The 19,929-nt window shown below is 38.8% G+C and overlaps 1 protein-coding gene across 1 annotated transcript; it reads right to left on the bottom strand.

The window, feature by feature from the left end:
* Positions 1–569: 569 nt before the first annotated feature.
* Positions 570–18,676, bottom strand: spats2 (spermatogenesis associated serine rich 2). Its single transcript, XM_077512878.1, has 13 exons — positions 18,518–18,676; positions 15,293–15,556; positions 14,810–14,889; positions 11,838–11,946; positions 11,391–11,440; positions 10,707–10,929; positions 8,522–8,677; positions 8,138–8,273; positions 6,686–6,744; positions 5,073–5,182; positions 4,888–4,990; positions 4,514–4,665; positions 570–2,908 (listed from the first exon to the last, which is right to left on the bottom strand). Exons 2-13 carry the CDS (start codon positions 15,312–15,314, stop codon positions 2,660–2,662), a joined length of 1,449 nt encoding a protein of 482 aa, XP_077369004.1. The 5' UTR covers positions 15,315–15,556; positions 18,518–18,676; the 3' UTR covers positions 570–2,659.
* Positions 18,677–19,929: the final 1,253 nt, after the last annotated feature.

Here is a 19,929-nt window from a genome sequence, read left to right as displayed (position 1 = left end):
TAATGTTCTTGTTTTGTGAATTATTCAAAGGACTACAGGTTTAATTTTAAATTTTGAAGTCGATATATTTTTTCGTAAAAACTGACAACAATGACGTGAAAGTCATATTTCATGCATGGCTAAAGCCTAAAAATGGAAAGAAAGAAAAACCAACTGATTCAATTACACATTTTCTATTGGTGGTTGTAAAAAAAATTAAAAAAAATTAAAAAGGGGTGTGGGCACATTTTCAAGTAGCAAAACATTACATTTAAAAACAAAATAAAACTATATTTAGAGATGGATTGCAAAATGGCTATGAGGTCTAAAATGTCACATTGAAATAAGAACAAATAAGTCGTGATAAAATATAATCTAATGTGGTTGAAAAAAGCTTTACTAACAGAGGTTTTGTTGAGTGATAACTTCTCAGCAGTTCTATTAAAAATGAGAAGGAAATCAAAATTATACTAAAAATATGTGCTCCAACAATTCTGCATGACCCAATTTTTCAAAAGTCAAAATATTTGGATAAGCCAAATTTCACGCTCATAATTGAAAACTAAAAATTGCAATAATTCAAGGCCAACTCTTGCAAAGGGTTTATTGGTAATAAATGAAGTGTGCCATCGGGTGAATGGGGAGTGGGTTGGTGGGTGGGGCCAAGGTCTTTGGTCCATTCAATTGTGTGTGATTTGTTTTGTGGTGCATGTGGGTGGGAACAATTAGTGGGAGACCATAAGAAAAGGCACTTGAGTTTGCGGATGTCTCAGCAACTAGATGTCCATGATGCCCAATGTGAATATTCACATACAAAATATTTACAGGAAGAAGATCTGAGAAAGAAGGGGGGTCGGCGACAACATTGAATTTGAATTGATCATCTCACAAGGATATTTTTGGTGAGGAAATAAAAAGGCTGCAAGATTAACGGGGATAAAAATAATAATAAAAAAAAAAAAAAAAAAAGAAAAAAAAAAAAGAAAGAAAAAAGACAAGTCTTTGGCGATAAACTATTTCTGCAATTTGCACCCAAAAAAAAATGTGGTTTTCAAGTTGTAATTAACTCAACAGCATAAATGACATCAGTCAGAAACATCAACACCTTAAGGAATAGTTGAGAAACGCTCGCACATTGCTAATCGCTAATTAGGATGCTAACTTACCTGCTAGCACCTTTAAAGCTCACATAAACCAAAGCACTACAGTACTACAGTATATATATGCAGCAAGAAACACCCTCAGTGAACTTTGAAGGTGTTAGCTAGGCTAGCTCATCATTTTTATATGAAGCTAGCCAAACGCCGTTATGTTCTCCCAACGTATTTTCAGTCAAAAGATTCTTGGCCCATTCCACTGCGAACCCTTATTGAACAAATAGTACAACTTTCAACCAATTACATGAAGAAATTAGAAAAGGAAAAAAATCTTTAGGGGAATAAAGGTGAAGAAATGCAGGTTTTAGAGGTATATTTCCCACACGGTTCTTTGATACAGGCCACACTAAAGCTTCCGCAATGAGGTATTTGACTTGTTTCCTTCACGTTTTGGTGGCAACACAAAGTGAGAAGCTTTACTCATGCAATACAAAAACAAGAGTATGTATTATAAAAGAAAAAAAAGAGGGCAGATATTACAATTATCTGAAAATAATTTCCCTAAATCATCACGTTTTCTTCAAAGGAAAATGTAAAAGGAGTGTCCAACAAAAGGCAACACAACAAAGGAATAAAGTTAGATGTGTTAGTCAAAAGCCAAAAACAGCATAAGGACGTCTGTCATTTTTTTTATTATTATTTTAAACAATACTACCAAAAAAACAAAAAAAAACAAAAACCAAAAACAAAAAAACGTCCCCCATCATAAGTTTGCCACAAGTGGGCATCAAAGCACAACTTCTATCTCAGTAACACTCAACTCACTTCCATATCCTCTGCACCAACATGCCACAAGATGGCGGCAAAGCAATACTTTCACAACAGCGATTAATAACTGAGAGTAGATTAATAAATGGTAATGAATGCCGAGCCGTGGAGAGTTCACTGTAATGAATCTTTGTCGAAAATAAATGCTAGCAACCTCAAGTGACTGACAGAAAAAATTAACTGTTGTGACATGCATATCCACCTGTTAGAAAACAACTGAATGACCTGAAACGTGATTATTTCAGTGTCTATATACTTTTTGTGACATTTTTTCCTTTGTAAACCAGCAACCTCGACTCGTTCAAGGTTGGGGAAATATCAATGTAGCAAATTAGCATCATGCAGCAACAAACTACTGAGGATGCTATTAGCGAGCTAAAGCTAAAGCACCAAGTTCTCCTTGGTTTGTAGCAGCTCCTCATTGGTGCCATACAACTTCCTTTAAACTTTGATATTGGATCACTAATTGAAAGGCGGACAAGGAAAAAGGTTGCGGTGAGGGCAAATATCGGTCAAGTACCATTGCAGTGCTCACGTGTGGACGGGAGGCGGCCAGGAGAAGCCTCACATGGGCCTTACTTACATCAACTACTCTAGCCACGAAGCACGAGAGCTGTTCAAGTTTGAAGGATGAACGGATTGGTGTTTAGGAACGATGAAATTATGTAAACTTCTTTTTGGGATGGCGGGGAGAGACTCGGGGAGTGCAAGGTTGAGAAGTAAAGGGGCTTCGAATGAGCGGAAGGATTCCAGTGTCAAGGGCAAGGCATCCGCGGAAGCCTTTGAGGGAGACAGTTGTGAGAAGCTCGGTTTTGGTTGGACGAGGAAGAGGAAGAGGGGGCGGCATGGGGCGCCCCCCGGGAGCTGTTCGGCGGGCCGCCGTCGCCACGGTAGCGGTGGTCTGGGCGTCCGGGGTGTCGATCGTGATTGGAGCCGCTGCTGTAGCGCTGGCCGCCCGACTGGTAGCCTGGTCCATGGAAGGTGCGCCGGTTGCCTTGGAATATCTGAAGACCACGTCACAAGTTAGACAGCGTCTTCCTTAGGGTGCCACGTTTGAGTTTTAAAACCACAATTGTCAAGTTGAACCCTCCTCATCCCAACTTCGTCATTCTCTGTGTGACATGCGCGCACTCCTGGGCATCGCATTCTAAAAGCAACCACCCCAGCTCAAATTTTGAAATATTAGTGGTTATATATTTTTATAATATTGGTTGGTGGGGTTACAAAAAAAAAAAAAAAAAAAAAAAAAAGGAAGAAGAAGAGCACATTCACAGTCGATACCATTCTGACATGCTGAAACATACCAAACGTAACAGGCTAAGCCTAATTTCAAAAGAAAGTTTCCCAAATACAGTAATACATTATTGACGGCATTGCAAATAGCCTTAGTACACTTTTACTTTGAAGTTCGCCCATGTCGTGGCTCGCTTGATTTCCCTGAACCCATGTTCAATCGCTAATTTAACACATTAAGAAATTGCTTACTAATAACGGCGTGATTGTATATGACAGAAGTCGCCTGTGTAAGTGGCTAGCTGCTAGTTGTTAGCATGACCAACGAATGTCTGGCTGTCGGCTGGTAACTAAGTTTGACAGCTGTTACCTGGCTTGCTTTAATTCTTCTTCTTTTTTTTATATTCTGGACCAAGGCTAGTTTGTAATTCACTCTCCATGTTTAAAGGAAGGGAATGTGCCTTAAATTGCACGTTGAAGTCTTTTCATGACAAAAAAAAAAAAAAGGAACTTTGTCTTCATGTATTTTATAAAACACTTTTGCCCATTAAAAAAGAAAAACATTCAAAACAAAATGTCAAACATCACTGTTTAGGTTATAGGAACAAAACTTTAAGACATTATTATCTTACACATGGACCATAAATAAAATAAGAAAGTTTCTGCCTCATATTGTACTTGAAAGTTGTGTTCTTTAATCCTAAATGGCTATATTAGACATTTTGAATTTATTTATTTTTTTTTAATTTAATGGAAAAGGCGATTTACAAAATAAATGAATTATGAACCATTTCCCTCTTTTTTTTTTTTTTTTTTTTTTGTTGTTGATCTGAAAAACGATCCAAACCGTAACTTTTGTGATCTGTTGCACAACAAATTCAATTAAGTAAATTATTTAAATTAATTACTCTAAATAAATTATTTTTTCCAAATGAATTTAAATTATTTAATTTAATGAAATTAATGAAATCAATTAATTTAACTAAATCAATTGAAATGTATTTTAAAACAATTATTTTAATTAAATTAATTTAAGTTAATTAATCAATTTGAATAATTTCATTTATTTTGTGAAATTACTTTCATGAAATTAATCTAAATAAATTGATTTTAATTTGTTTAAATTAAAATTAATTTCATTATATCTTTTTTTAAATCATGAATTATTGAAAAATCAAACACTAAATCACCACAATTATAAGTACTGAATAATTCTTAGTCTTTGCATATACCGGTAATGTACTTCAAAACAAATATGAACCCACTTTAAGAGACCTTCAAGAACAGAGTAGGTCATACGTGGCCCCTGGGCCATACTTTGCACCACCACCCCGCCCTTGACAGGTATAGCAGGTATGTGATTTTTGCAATCTCACCTGTTTGGTCGGTGGTGGTCGGAATTGGCTGGGGGGGCTTTGGGTCTGGGTCTGGGTGGGGGGAGGACTTTCCACAATACTTGGACTGGCCACTGAGGAGGACGTGGAGCTGCAACGGGATCGATCGGAGTAACTCGTCCGAGGGTGGTAAACTGACAAAGAAAATGAGGAGACATGGCAGATTCACAATCTGAATATTAATATTTCATTTCATGGGTAAAATTGAATGATCTGTTTAACTAAAGATGTAGCTGATTTTAGCAAAAGGTGGCCACCATCTTGGGGAAATGTTAAATGCAAAAAAAAAATAATAATAAAAAGAAAAAAACTGTCCAACTATGACTTTGGCCATTATTTTAAGAAGGTAACAATACCAGATCCAAATTGTGTTATGCTCGTCTTCAGCGGTTCCAGATCGAATGTAAATCTGACAGCTTTGCCGAGGTCCTCATCGTATTTGCGCTCGCTCACAAAGTGCTGCAAAGGCGAAACGGTGACAGACGAGAGTCAGGACATCGCGGTGGAAACAAATGAGGCGTCGGAGAGCGAGTCGAAGCACCTTGATGTCGGCCCGCAGTTCCGTCAGCTGCTCTTCGGACATGGACGCCGACTGGTCCGTCAGCCTGCGGAGCTCTTCGGCTCGCTTCTGTCGCGCGTTCAAACTCACCACTGAAACGACAATAGTTAAGATTTGAAGAGACAAGATGTAGATGTCAAAAAAAATTATTGATTGTGCTGAGATGTGTGTTTTAGACAGTAATACCGGAAATGACTGAATTACAGGGTTGTGATGTCATTTTGTCAAATCCATTTGAGCACATCAAGAAAATAAAAACGTTTTCATAGTTCTGGACAAGTGTTCATTTTGACAAGAAATTTTAATTTAGTTTTAGTTATAGTCTTGACTAAAATAAAAGTTTTAGTCACAATTTAGTCATCTAATTTTAGTTTTAATCCAATTTTAGTCGACAAAAAAATAAAAATAAAAAACTAAGAGCAATTATAAATTGACAGTTTAGTCGATATTTTCCTTCAGCATACATTTGAACTTTTATACAGAAAATTAACACCTATTTGTAAGTGTAGTTTAACACGCAAGACACATTTAATACAACGGTGTCTTATTGTTTCAATTAAACATGTTGAACTGACAATATAACTTAGCTTTCACCTAAATTAAAAAAAAAATAAATAAAAATTGCACAACTGCTTGAGATTAAACAAATGTGTTTGAACCTGAATTAAAGTGCAGTTAACACTGAACAGTTTCTGAGTGGTTCTTTTCTTCAAACCGTGTTTCATTCCTTCTGATCGGATTGTGTAAATTTTCGTCACTGTGTTGTTTTCATTTTAGCATTGACGAAAATGTCAGTCAATAACAGTTATTGTTATAGTCTCAATGAATGGCTTCTATTTCAGTTTTCGTTTAATTTTTGTCTGAATTTTTTTTTTCTTGACCAACATTTTTCGTCAACGAAATTATCACTGTTTTGGACCTGTTTTGTGTACGCATAGGCTCAACATGGAGCCGAGCTCTACATCGAAACTTTATTGCTCTCATGTGAATTTCCAGTCGGCTCAGCAAGCACACAACAGCCACTTGCCACTTCACTGTCTGGCAGGAAGGAACAATGCAACCTGAACTCTACAGCACACTGCAAATTTTAAACCAAGATATCCTAAAAATCAAAACGGACCATCTGAGTTTTTCTAACAATTCCTTGGGGATTGAACAGTAAAGACAGGAAAAGCCAAAAGGAAGTTTGACAGAAAAGCTTCCCCCCCCCCCCCCCCCCCCAGTTTCACGTCTGCACATTTTCTCACGCTTCCCTGCATGAAGACAGTCCCGAGACTCCCCTGACACCCGACACCATTCAAATTTTCCTGGAACGTTCTTCACTCGAGTGAAGCAGAATGGCCTACTTGTACAAATGTCTCGTCTTGATACACTTTATTTTCCTACTTCCCATAAACGCAAATAGTGGAATGCTGTAGGTATAGTTGGACCCCCAGAGTCTCCTCACTCACAAAAAAAAAAACTCAGACTTGCTCTTCCACAGCAAGACATTTTATGAGTTTTCCGTAAACACGTCAGGCCAGATGTTTAGTTCCTTTGGGGCGTAGTCGTCGAGAGCTTCTATCTGCCTGAGACTTCTCAAAGAGGGTACTTACTGGCTTCGGCTTTCACTTTGTCCATTTCGCCCAGCAGTGTCACTTCTCTGTCCATCAGGCTGCAAAAGAAGAGGATAAAATTGTCTTTAATCAGATTACACAACAATTCCAGAAACGTGAATCGAGAGACAGCTGCAGGCAGTTCGGGTAATGTGGTGAAAGGTTCTGCAGTATGACACGATAGTCAAGTCCAGTGCCAGTCACTGACATTATGACGACGGGAACCGGCTCGGAATTGTTGACCGAAAATTGTTGCCTTAATTCAAACCTACTTGGAGACTCTGCAAAACGAATTCAGAGATTTGTTTCAAATCTAGTGTACATGTTGGAACTTGGAAGATGAATACTCGAAAGTGAATTTTGAATTCAATTTTTCCTGCCTCAGGCACCGTCTAACTTGGTTTGCACCGCCGCAAAAACAAGGCAAACCAGCCAGTAAGTATGACAGTAACATGCCGCCAATGAAGTCAGTAGGCCAACCCGGGATAATGGAAATCCGCGTTAATTTAAAAATACAAAAAAAAAAAAAAAAATCCTGTTAATAATAATAACAATTTATATATATATATATATATATATATATATATATATATATATATATATATATATATATATATATATATATATATATATATATATATATATATATTTTGTATCGTTCTGGTATGATTTTTACTTTATTATAAATGTGTTTTCATTCATCATATATGTTCTTTTTTTCCAACTTACATTCATTTTTTCCATTAAAAGCATGTTGTTTTTTGTTTTTTTTAAATTTACTTATTATACAGCACAGTATACATTTCCTATCTCCGGAATTCTTTAAAAAAAATAAAAATAAAATAAAAATAAAAATAAAAAGCACGCCGTAAAAAAATTCGCGAAACAGCGAGGTAGTGAATGATAAACAAGGGAACACTAAATACATAAATGCCTTTGTCGGCTTTTATTTTGAAGTCCAGCACACGTTAGCAGAGTTATTTTGACAAAATAAAATGCATTTTGTGTTCTTAACTTCTATAAAATGGGTTGTGACTTTCCAACAATAGGAGATACAGGACCCAGGGTGACAACAATCTGTTTAAAATAATTTGTAGTTCATCACTAACTTACCCTAACACCATAATCACAAAACATATTTGGATGGGAATAATTCAAGGCCATAAAAATAAAACAAATACCAAACAGTAAGTACAGCGGTAATTATGCCTGCTGTCTTACACCACAACACAACATACCCTTTTCCTATGCTGCATGTAATGTAAACCAAGGAACTCCGCTCAGAGCAAATTTTTATTTCCACTTATGAGTGCCCTGAAGGTACACCACTAATTGTTTCAATGCAAAATATCGGACAAATATTTTCTTTTTTCTTTTTTAAGACTACAAATTTGTAGATGCTGATAAAAGTTTAAAACGCTTCGTGCACCCGATGAAAAAAAATGTACACACGTGGTCTGGAGCTCAGCAAAAGTCTGCTTAATCTTCTTGATGGATGACTCCATCTCCTCCTTCACCAACATCCTGTAGCGAGTCAGGGAAGCGGTGCATCGCTGCAAGTCCTTCACGGAGCGGTCGATGTTGGGAGCTGAGGGGACACGTTCAAGTTGTCACAAGACAGAATAACGTCACACAAATGTGTATGTGGCCTATATTTGAGCAGTAAATGATTTTTTTTTTTCTCTATTCACTCAACAAGCAACGTGACACAGTATTACTAACAAACTCGCACCTGCATGACAAGTTACTACACAATTATTTTCAGTTACTACTTAACACCCCCTATTGTCAGACAAACAGTGGAAGCAAATTTTCGCAATGAGTCACGGAGCTTACCCATCTTTTTGCCTGTAGTCGACCTCTGCTGACTTTGCCCATCGGGGAATGCCAAGGAGGAATTATTATGACGCTGTGAATCTCGTGCTTTGTTGCCTCTAGGCCCCTGGTGAGAACTCTGTACCGGCTGAGAGGGCGGACTCTCCGCCTCTGCACCTATGAGAGGGCCGCACATCGTAGCTGTTTATTTCCTCTGGTGACCTACAAGTGATGATGTGTCTACATTTTTTTTTTTTTTTTTGCTACGACATATTTTCACTATCGGCAATCTGTGGTATGCTTGGGCCCAGCTGATACATACTCTAACATAACATGGTTTGATTAATAAGTAAAATATGAAGTGTCCTTTGGTCACAGTTCTATAAAAAGCCAAGTTATTATTTTAGCACAAGTGCTTCATGCTTAAGATCAGTGGACTTTCTTCTCTGGCACACTTGGAAGAGCCCGTCATGACTGGTCATGGACACACTATAAATTACAAATGAACCCTTAGTTTTCACTATTAATCTGTTCCAAAAATCTGACTAAATTCAGATTGGATATAAACTACAGCAATATTTCCCATAGGAAATCATGTAAATCCAATTAATATGTTCCAGACATGCAGAAAAAAAAATACTATATAATGTATAGCTAATGACCATAGTTTAACATACAGACAACAATGTGAAATAAAATAAATTGCTAATGAAATGGATAAATGAACTTCAAACATGACTTCCATCCTTAGTTGATGTAATATTGACATTTGAGCCAAAGAAAGCCATGGCTCCAAACTCCCAATGATCAGACGTGTACGCTACAGCTAAGCAGTAAATGACATACTGTCGTTCAGTCTGTCTAAATGAATCACTGAATCTTTTGAAAAACTGTGGCATACGGCAATGTGCTTTTTCCAAGAATCATTAATAACCCCGCCCAATGTAAACAAACAGAATCACTACAACTAATCCAGTCAGTCATGTGTGCCGTATCATACCTCTCACCATTAATTTATGATAAATGTTACCTCGCACGATAGAAATCGGCAGGACTACAATATTCACCAAATCAGGAAAGATGTGTTGTATAATAACTAAATAAGATGAACCATATAGTAAAACAGAAAAAAAGTGTGGCAGAATCGCACACAAGTATGGCATGATTCAAATGGCCTAGTGTGAGTTACCCCGGGTTTACACCGGTTGCGTGTGCGGTGCGGTGCGTCTTGACTGCGTGCTCTGGACGCGTCAATTTTTTGGCCAATCCACACCGGCTCCGCACAGCTGCGGTCCGGCAGCTCCGTCGCCGACCACTTCCCGGCGTGTCTTGCGTGACCGCGCGCGATCATGTGGCATTAAAAACAACGACAAACACACAGAAAGTCTGTGCTCAACAGAGAAGCAGAAAGAGAGGTGGACTTTTATTATTTTGTGGCTTTCTACCTCCAATATAAACCTCTCCTCGTCCATGTTCGCTGGTGTCTAAACCGTGAATGAGCACCTCGCACGTTAACTCCAGGCCCGTCGACGCCCACGTCACGTTTTGCTAGCATGCTTGCGAAATAGGAGCTGGCGAGTGTTTTATCTTGAAAGGTAACCGGAAATTTATTTTGAAACTGTGTCGGTCTTCCTGTCCCGCTCGATGTGTTTTGTGCTAGCTTGCCATTTGCCGGAGGCCTACCGCTGCGGCGTCCGGCAAAAATAGAAAATAGGCTATGCTTGTGGAAGGGCTGCGGCACGCCGCAGCTGAGACGCAGTCGACACGCAACGCACCCGCAAGCGGTGTAAACTGCACCATTCGAATGAATGGAATCTAATTGCTAATTGTCGCCGGAATGCACCGCAACCGCACCGCAACCGCATCCGGTGTAAACCCGGGGTTCCTCTTCTCCGGGCAGTCCGGTCTCCTCCCACATTCCAAAGACATGCATGGCAGGTTAATTGGGCACTCTGAATTGTCCCTAGGTGTGCTTGTGAGTGTGGATGGTTGTTCGTCTGTGTGCCCTGCGATTGGCTGACAACCAGTCCAGGGTGTCCCCCGCCTACTGCCCAAAGCCAGCTGAGATAGGCTCCAGCACCCCCCGCAACCCTTGTGAGGAATAAGCGGTCAAGAAAATGGATGGATAGTGCGAGTTCACTCCTAAAACACAATAGCAACACAAACAAACAAAAAACATCAATATTCAAATCCAGTCTGTGTTTACCAGTGATTTCAGCTGTTAGCTCAGAGTCCAGCTCTGATGCGTCCAGGGAAGCCGAGTCTAAATGTTCGCTTAGAGAATCAAGTGACTCCCCCTCCGCCAACGATCCGTTGGGGTGGAAGCCGTTGGTCTTGTCCTTGCCCTCCTCGACGACAGGTGTGGCTTCGGACGGGCCAGGTTCTGCTGCGGCCTCAGGCTGGGGTTTGGGCTTCTTTTTCTTATTGGGCTGCAGATCAAGATATCAATGACAGGATGCTTTGTGTAGATTTTCTTTTGTCAAATATCATCAAGACAGGAGGAGGTGACCTGCTCAACACTTCATGAAATTTTACAATTATTTCAAAATGAATATCTTAAAATAAATAAATAAATAGAATAATAATAATATAATTAATTCCTTCTTCCGCATACTTGCAGTTAGGCACCCGCAGATTCGCATACTTTTTTCCCCTCAATACTTAGATATTTGTATTATATATTTAATTGTAATGAAATGATTTTCAGTGGGGGGTTTTTTGTATTTAAATGAAGACATTTTTGGGTGTTAAAAAGGAAAAAATCCCCCCCCCCCCCCCCCCCTCTCCAGTCTATAGTCCTAATGAATAGCAGCAACTGTACAGTATCATATACAAGATGATTCACTAAAAAAATAATAATCTTCAAATAATGAGAATGACGTGCACATACCTTCTTTTTGCCTGTGACACTCCACTCCTTCAGGATCTCCGCTGCGCTACCTACAAAAAGGTGTGCCGGAAACAATGCAAAAATACTCAATATATTGTTTGAATGCCTGTTGGTGCTGTCAGGATGTTACCTAAACAAAAAACAAACAAAAAGAGTCTGACGTAAAAGGAGGAGTTTCTTGTGCTTAATATAGCCCAGGCATGCTCATCTAAGCGCCACTAAGATGACAGCTAGCACGTCACAATCGACTTACTTCCAGGCAGGTGGAATTGCATAAAACAAACAATGCAATCTCCACTAAATGTGGCTGTTGTCATATGTGACGTACGTGACCGCTGACCTGAAGGCATTTCTGAACTGTGGCTTTTATGGGAAATGCAATCCAAACACTAGCCAATAAATGTTTTATAGGGAAACTTTCTAGGTCAACAATGGATGCCCTCATACCTTCTAAGAATGCTTGAACAGCCTTGTCAACGCAGTTCTCGAAATGCTGCAGCACCAGAACAATCTCGTTGTTGCTTTTGTTGGGGACAACTGCCCTGACGGCGCTGATCTGAAACACATGAAAACAGATATACAACAAATGACACAAATCGTTTTGGAACAGGTTTAAACGTTAACTACAATAAAGTACTGCTTACAGAGCTTATAGAGTCTTACATCCACATACATACATTTAGCCAAGTACCAACAAGATGAACCAATACAATATACTGTATGAAGTGTTTTACAATATTATTTGCCTGTGGCTAACGAGCAAAGCACGTAGTCTCTGCTGCCAAAATGGGCTCATGCAGCTGTACATGTTTCAGAAACTCACACTTAAATTTTTTGTTTGTTGTACACTATGGCAAGCCTGAAACAAGCCAAAAGTTACAACAACGAAAGCCGTATAAAAAAAAACAGTTTCCTGCTGTATGTTTGCAGCAAGTCTTGATGCGTGAGAATTTGCACATCAGTCACAACAGTGTCAAAGTGCGAAAAGAAATTCTAGCCTGGGCTGCACTTACATTTGAAACCATGTTTATAATAAAATAATGTGTATATACACACACATTTAAAAAGACACTCTTCCCCCTCAGACTAAATCTTTTCTGTTTTGGGTCAATTAGGATTACTAAATTATTTGTATTTGCTAAATGCCAAAATAATTAGATTATTTTTTTTCTTTAGAAAATGTTTGCTTTCTTCATTGACCTAAATTATTTGGGGAAACAGAGGATGGTGACACGTCTTTGAAAGCTTTTGGCAGGTTTATTGACAACATTTGCGCTAATTTGAGACACACCTGTGAATGTATTTGAAGGCACACCTTAAACATGTTTTTTTTATGTGTAACATGGGAAACTTCAAAGAAGACGGACAGGATGAGAATTAGGACTGGGCGATATATCTTTATCGTATCAATATCTAGATATAAACATTCACAATATAGATATTTAAAATGTGACAATATCAGTCAACTGCTGACTTTTTACGTTGGCGGGGCATTTACAGCTCAGCTCAGTCAAGCCAACCAACCATATTCCTGCTTTCGCACTGATTGGCTGCTAAACGCAGCCAATCACAATCAACAAAGAGTGGGTTGGACTACACGCAGTTTGCTCCAGGAAAAAGAACAACAAAAGATTATTGCGAGTGGTGATACTGGTGCAATGGCGTCTTCGACAACATTAGTGGCTAAGAACAAGTATACTTCAGTTATTCAGAAGTATTTTGGATTTAGAAAAAGAGGATGTACGGCAGGATATTTTTGGAGAGAATTGCTACAAAGCAAGGTAGCATTCACCACCGTTTACTTCATGAGGAGTGTTGTGAAATGAAAACGAACGTGGGGACTCCTCATTCATCCCAAATGAAGCCCAAACAAAGTTTGACGTCAACCAGGCACAAAGAAATTACGGATGCGATAATATACCACATCGCAAAGGACATGATTCCAAAAGTGGGATTTCAGAAGCGAACGTTGGACAAATGTTTACCGAAGTACCATCCCGATCGCATTTTCATCGAGTGGAGATTTCACAACTTTATAACAAAAATTAAAAGGATGTTCAAACTGAGCTCCACGAAATGGATTGTTGTGCCACAACCGCGGACCTCGGACCTTGTACATCAGTTTATCGATCCAGTTTATAAACTCAAACTTCAAACTCAAGACCCGATGTCTACAGACGTCCATTTCCTCCGTGGATCATAATCGGTACGTTTGTTTCGTCCAATAACTTTGTTTGGGGGGTGTGGACAATAGAATGGACGTGTGAGGTGTGTGTAACCGACAAAGCAAATGAGAACATGAGATGGCATTTAAATAATAAAAACTGCACATTCCACATAAGCTTTATTTATTGTCAAGCTTGTCAATGTAGACCGTTAGAATTTTTTTTTTTTTTTTAAATGTGCACTTTCGACTATTTTTTTTTTTATTGCTGAGCTGGTGATTGTTGATGACTGTTTAGTATGATGACTATTTAAATTAAACAAAAACAGCACTTTTGATATAGGGGGCCTACAATGTTATTTGGTATGTTGACTTGGTCAATGTTATTGATTGCCAGTAGGGTAAATAAAAATTGCACTTTGCACATCTTTTTAATTGATATTTAGCTTTTTCTTAAAAAAAAACAAAAAAAAAACTAAAACCTCCTCATATCGTTATCTGATTGTTATTGAGCTATCTGGCATAAATAGAGATGGATTTTTTGTCCATATCGCACAGCCCTACTGAGAATTGTGGACTTGCATAACAAATCTGGATCAATCTTAGGTGCAATTCCCAGATGCCTTAAGGTACCCCACGTTCATCTGTTCTATAAGTACAATAAATAAATAAATAAATAAATAAATAAATAAATAAATAAAATAAATGAAGAAGAAGAAATTATCAAATTAATCTAGTTTGATAACAGATGAAAATATGATAGGATGTTTTGAAAGTATGAGTATTGTGTTATTGCAAGCCATTTTTTTTTTTTATTAACAATACTTTAACAGTCTTCTAAAATGGCATAATCTTAAAATATGGCTTTAACAAACAAAAAAAGTACAATTAAAAATAAATATCTTTTGTATTCATAGTAGTAAAAAGAAAAAAAAAAGATTTTATTTTTTCTGGCTATATCGCCAAGCCCTACATGTCACCAACACCTAAAGAAAGTGTCAGTTTATTTTTAGTTTTTTTTGTTTTGTTTTTTTTTTTTTACCCCACAGGCTTCTGGCACAATAAAAACCATTGAGATGCATTTCCATAAAACTGCTTATCAAAACAGACTTCCCTCACAGGCCTTCAGGTTAAGTGAGGTATAAAAATGTTAAACAAACAAACAAACAAAAGGTCCTCCAACGTACAAACGGTAAGGAAGAATGTGTGTGCGTTTCAAACAAACTCCTCAGCATTGCTCACATACACGTCTTACCTTTTCCTTCATCCTCTCCGGCGGTCCTCCCTGCGACATGACCATCTTCGAGCGCGTGTCAAACACAACCCCCGAAGTGTCTGAAAAGAACAGGGAAAAAAAAAAAAAAAAAAAAAAAAACACGCTCCAAAAATCAGTATGTACGAGTTATGTTTCATCAATTCTTAATCGAGTTACATTTAAAATCATTCTAAGAAATGTCTGGTCAATTTGATTGCTGGCTTATTTGTGTCAAACAAGACAAATAGGCTTCAAGGATATTTCCCTTTAAATGTAGAGGAAGGAAAACTGTTCACAGTTGAGTAGGACAGTGAGCGGGAAGTCCAAAGTTAAACAGATCATTTAGCGATAGGAAAAGAGGTTAAAGTGACAGTAAACATACACGGCCAGGTCATTCTGCTACTTGTTACGACATGCTCCCAGCTACGACCTCGCCACGCTTGTCAGCCTTGCGCGTGCATGTTCGTCTCAGCACTCACTTACCCTTTTGGTTCTTCTTTGCCATGTTGTCAGCTACAAGTTGCACAATGAGGAGTCTGCAACTTTGCGCACTCTATTGTTCAAGGGAAGGATCCAAAATGTCGCCCAAAGGGGTTTTCCTCCTTTCCTCAGAGTTTGTGTTGTGATGGAAGAAGTTGTCAAGACCCACGACTTGGCCAGAAGGTTGGAAGGGGGAGGATTCAGATCAAACCTCCACCATCAGCTCAGCCAAAGACACGATTTCTCGTCCTGGTGCTCCACACTAATCTGTGAGGGGAAAGTAATCACTCAATTTCCCATTGTCTGTCTATCTGGTTGCTTTTGTCTAGAAACAGCAACGGTCAGTCCTATATCAATGGTTCTTAAAAGGTGAAATCAAAAAAAAAAATTACAATAACATGTTCTATGCAGCCCCACTCATCTATACACAGTTCTGATTAATACTGCATTTGTGGTGTATGACTAAAGCAGCAAAATCCATCTGGTTTTATCCCTCTAAGGGGGCGGCCATTTTGCCGCTTGCTGTCGACTGAAAATGACATCACGGACTAATCATGGCTCACGTTTTCTGAAGCTGATCCATGATTAGTTATTATGGCTGTCCTGATTTATGAAGATGTGAGCTGTGATTGGTCACTACTTGAGCCCTAGGCAACTGTGATGTCATTTACAGTCGACAGCAAGTGGCAAAATGGCCGCCCGCTGAGATAATTTATATAAAATAAATAATAAATTAATTAATTAATTAATTAAAAACGGGTGGATTTTGTTGCTTATTCCACAAGCACAATATTAAACAGAACGCTGTGTGTAGAATAATGGGGGCACATACAACATGTTTGTATTGACTTCCAATTTAAACTTTATGCATCTTTATGAAGGAGAATTTTTCTCCATGGATCCATTTCTAGTCCTAACACCAATTTAACATAACACACAAAAATTAAGGCTGCAATTAGAGGTGTTAGGTTACAAACATTGTCAGACATTGTTGCCAACTTAACAACTTATAATTAGCAACTCTTCTGACCACGGCTCTATTATTTAAAAAAAAAAAAAAAAACTTCACATGGTTTTCTCTGTATGAATCTTCATCATTTGCAATAACTCAATAGAGACATCGGCACATGACATATTAATGGAAATTAACAAGTTAAACTAGTCTAAAAATATAAATGCAGATTTCAATCAATTGCTGCCTCCTGTTCTGGAAAACAAACCATTTTCAGATAGTCCTAATCTTTGACACGCTTGTCATGTAAGGATCTCAATGTCGAGGTGACCTAGAAATGACTGAGTTTGTTTTGGAGCACTTTCAAGGATGTTTCAGAAATGTGTTTTTAAGCAGCTCAAAAGGGAAGACACACACTTGTGGCTAGTGAACAAGCATTGACAGAAAGTAATCCAATAAAAATACTTCATGTCATGGTAATTATATACACAGAGTTCCCCCAAACAAGTACCTGTACTTGTATTAAGAAAAAAACGCAACCCTAGTGCAAACTAAGTGTGAGTATTTTGGACATGTGTCAGAAACTGTGATAAACTTATTAGTGGCTTACACTCGCAGCATGGCACAGGGCCACCTATTTATCAAAGATTATAGGATCTTGGACTGATTGCTTCTTCTCAGGAAAGGGAAAGCTAAAAGCTGCGCTTGCCCCTTTGGTCTATCGATGACTGTTTCAAGTTCAACCACACCCATGTGTGTGCGCCTCTCAGGCACCGGTGTAATTGTGCAGCCAGGCATGCAGACAAAGTATATAACAAGCACGTTCACTACTTGTATTAAGTTTAGGATATTCGGCTTTTGGTGAACCTCCACCATGAACCCGAAATGGACTTTAATCTTTAGAGGTGAATTTAATGTTATCATCTCTAAACTTTTGGGTGAATGAACATTCCAAACATGCAATGTCTTTAGTAAGTAATTTTTGCACAATTTGTTTGCTCTAACAAAGAGCTGAAGGTCAAAATCCATGAAAACTTGAAAAATAAGGCCCTCAAGGTCATGTTTGAAGCCTCACACTGTTGGTAAACTGATAGGTAGCATATTGGTCTCATGATGTCAAAATATTAACTGCATGATGAGGACAGTTTAAATACCATTTCCAATTGAACCAAGAAGTTTATTGGTCAATTCATGGTCACGGGGTCACCGGTTATGAATTTTGCCGTTCACTTCCTTGTTTGGAAACAGTAAGGGACTGAAATACTCTGACTAGTAGGACATGAAACACTGAATAGGACGTCAAATAGATTTTTCTGTTCATCCGAAATTTCACCCTGGAAACTGGTGATCCCAAACTTTTTGTTCGTGGTGTATGTGCTGCATCCTTGTGTTTGTTGATCAAGTGGGTTGCTGCTACTTGAGTCGTCAAGAGAGCCAGCAGGATTTGGGCTGCCTGCTGCAGGATGAAGGAGCAGGAGCAGGCGGAGGGGAAGGGGTGGGGGTTGAGTGAGAGGCACTCTCAACTTTAAAACTGAACGCATTTAAACACGCAGTGACGTATGCAAGTCAATGGGCTTCTCAGACCACGCCAAGAAACTGGCCTGAATGACTGGAAAGTGAAACTAGTGGAAAACATGAACGCCTATAAGTTAACGTTCATCAGGCACATTTTGGAACGCTACACAAAATCCCTCAAAAGAAAAAAAAAAAACGTTTCTCCACTTCAACGAACATTTCAATGGGAATTTATGACAAACCAAACCGCAAGCTGAATGGTAGGGATTTCATGGCTTACATGAAAAGACAGGTTTCTAGTCGCCACAAGGGCTGTAAAATGTAGCCGACACAATAAGCTTGCTTGCTCGCTCGCTTGTTCGTTTCACATCATCAGTTCAACTCCGGAGCTAAGGTTAGCTTGCTATCGTTACCTAACGTCGCATTTTAGCTTTGCACAGCTACGCGTTAGCGACCGCAATTATTAGCCTCTGGCGTAACATTTCCAACAACACACCGGCCATGATTTGTAACACGAGCACGGTAACTAACACCATTTTTTGGGGGGTATTTTTTTGTCATAAAAAACGATCATCGGTATGATGCTTTCGGTAGTTTGTAGCTAGCTTGCAGTTATTATGTTAAAAAATAAATAAATAAATACATCTATTAGCTACCAATTTATCCATTACACACCGATTTAAACAGCTCGCTTAGAAGCTTCATTATAAATTTATTTCAGCTTAACATGCTACGCTAGTAGGTAAATAATAGTTACGTACTTGGTGATGCAAAAGGAGAGAATAACGAGTGACCGGAGATCCCAAAGGCAGCAGACTTGTGAGGTAAGCGACAAGACAAGAGTCTGCTGCTCGGCCGCGCTATGCCTCTGCTGTATGTAGTGGTTTCAGGTTCCTCCAGGGTTGCCAGGTTGGATCCGCACAAACACGCCTTTATTAGCCATTCACGGGACACAAAGCCCGATTTTTTTTCTCATTTAGCCCATTAGTGTATTCTATCATTTCACTGACATATCCGCAAAAATAGTCAAAGTGAGTGAGTCCTAATTGTTGAAAAATGTGGGTGATTTTTACTTCTAATGTTAGACCGATTACATCCACTTTCTATTCATATCGTACTTTTGCCTCTGCAGACAGATTGATAGTCAAATGACATTCATTCATCACATTTTGAAATTAAAATAATCCTCACAAATGAAATTACAACGATCTAAATTGTAATGCTTTTCAGTGAACGGAGAGCTTGTATTCACCGAGTAAGAATGCTATTTCGGCTTGTGAGGTAAGCTCGGTTTTATTAAAAATTCTAAAATATATTCATAAATTATTATTATTTAGGGCGGCACGGTGGTGGAGTGCATGTTCGCCTCCCAGTACTGAGGACTCGGGTTTGAGTCCAAGCTTTGGCCTTCCTGGGTGGAGTTTGCATGTTCTCCTCGTGCCTGCGTGGGTCTTCTCCGGGTACTCCGGTCTCCTCCCACATTTCAAAGATAGGCATGGCAGGTTAATTGGGCGTTCCAAATTGTCCCTAGGTGTGCTTGTGAGTGTGGATGGTTGTTCGTCTCTGTGTGCTCTGCGATTGGCTGGCAACCAGCTCAGGGTGTACTCCACCTAGTGCCCATAGCCAGCTGGGATAGGCTCCAGCACCCCCGGCGACCCTTGTGAGGAGCAAGCGGTTCAGAAAATGGATGGATGGATATTATTATTTAAATTATTTATACTTATTATTTATCTTATCCCAGTTCCCACACCCGTAGACCAGCCAAGCCCCGCTTTAGCCCCAGTATAGAAAATTAAAGAGAAAAAAAATCCTGGAGCCATGCCTGCTGGCATGCTGTCACAAATTCTGCAGCTGTCGGTCCATACTGTCCAACTCCAACATCTTTGACATATGTGGCAGTTGTGTTTACAAACCTCCAACGTTTTTTGTGACGATGTCCATCGAATGGACAGTGAAATGTCAAAATATATAAAATGCTGGACTTCAGGTAAAGTGGAATGGTCGCAGTAATTTATATTTTATTTATATATTTTTTTTTCCCGCAGTACAGTATTCATTCATTCATGTATGTATGTATGTATGTATGTATGTATGTATGTATGTATGTATGTATGTATGTATGTATGTATGTATGTATGTATGTATGTATGTAGGTATTTATTTATTTATGCTT

Source organism: Festucalex cinctus, chromosome 2 (genome assembly GCF_051991245.1).
Source record: "Festucalex cinctus isolate MCC-2025b chromosome 2, RoL_Fcin_1.0, whole genome shotgun sequence".
NCBI classification, from domain to species: Eukaryota; Metazoa; Chordata; class Actinopteri; order Syngnathiformes; family Syngnathidae; genus Festucalex; species Festucalex cinctus.
This window is presented reverse-complemented; position numbering and strand designations above follow the sequence as displayed.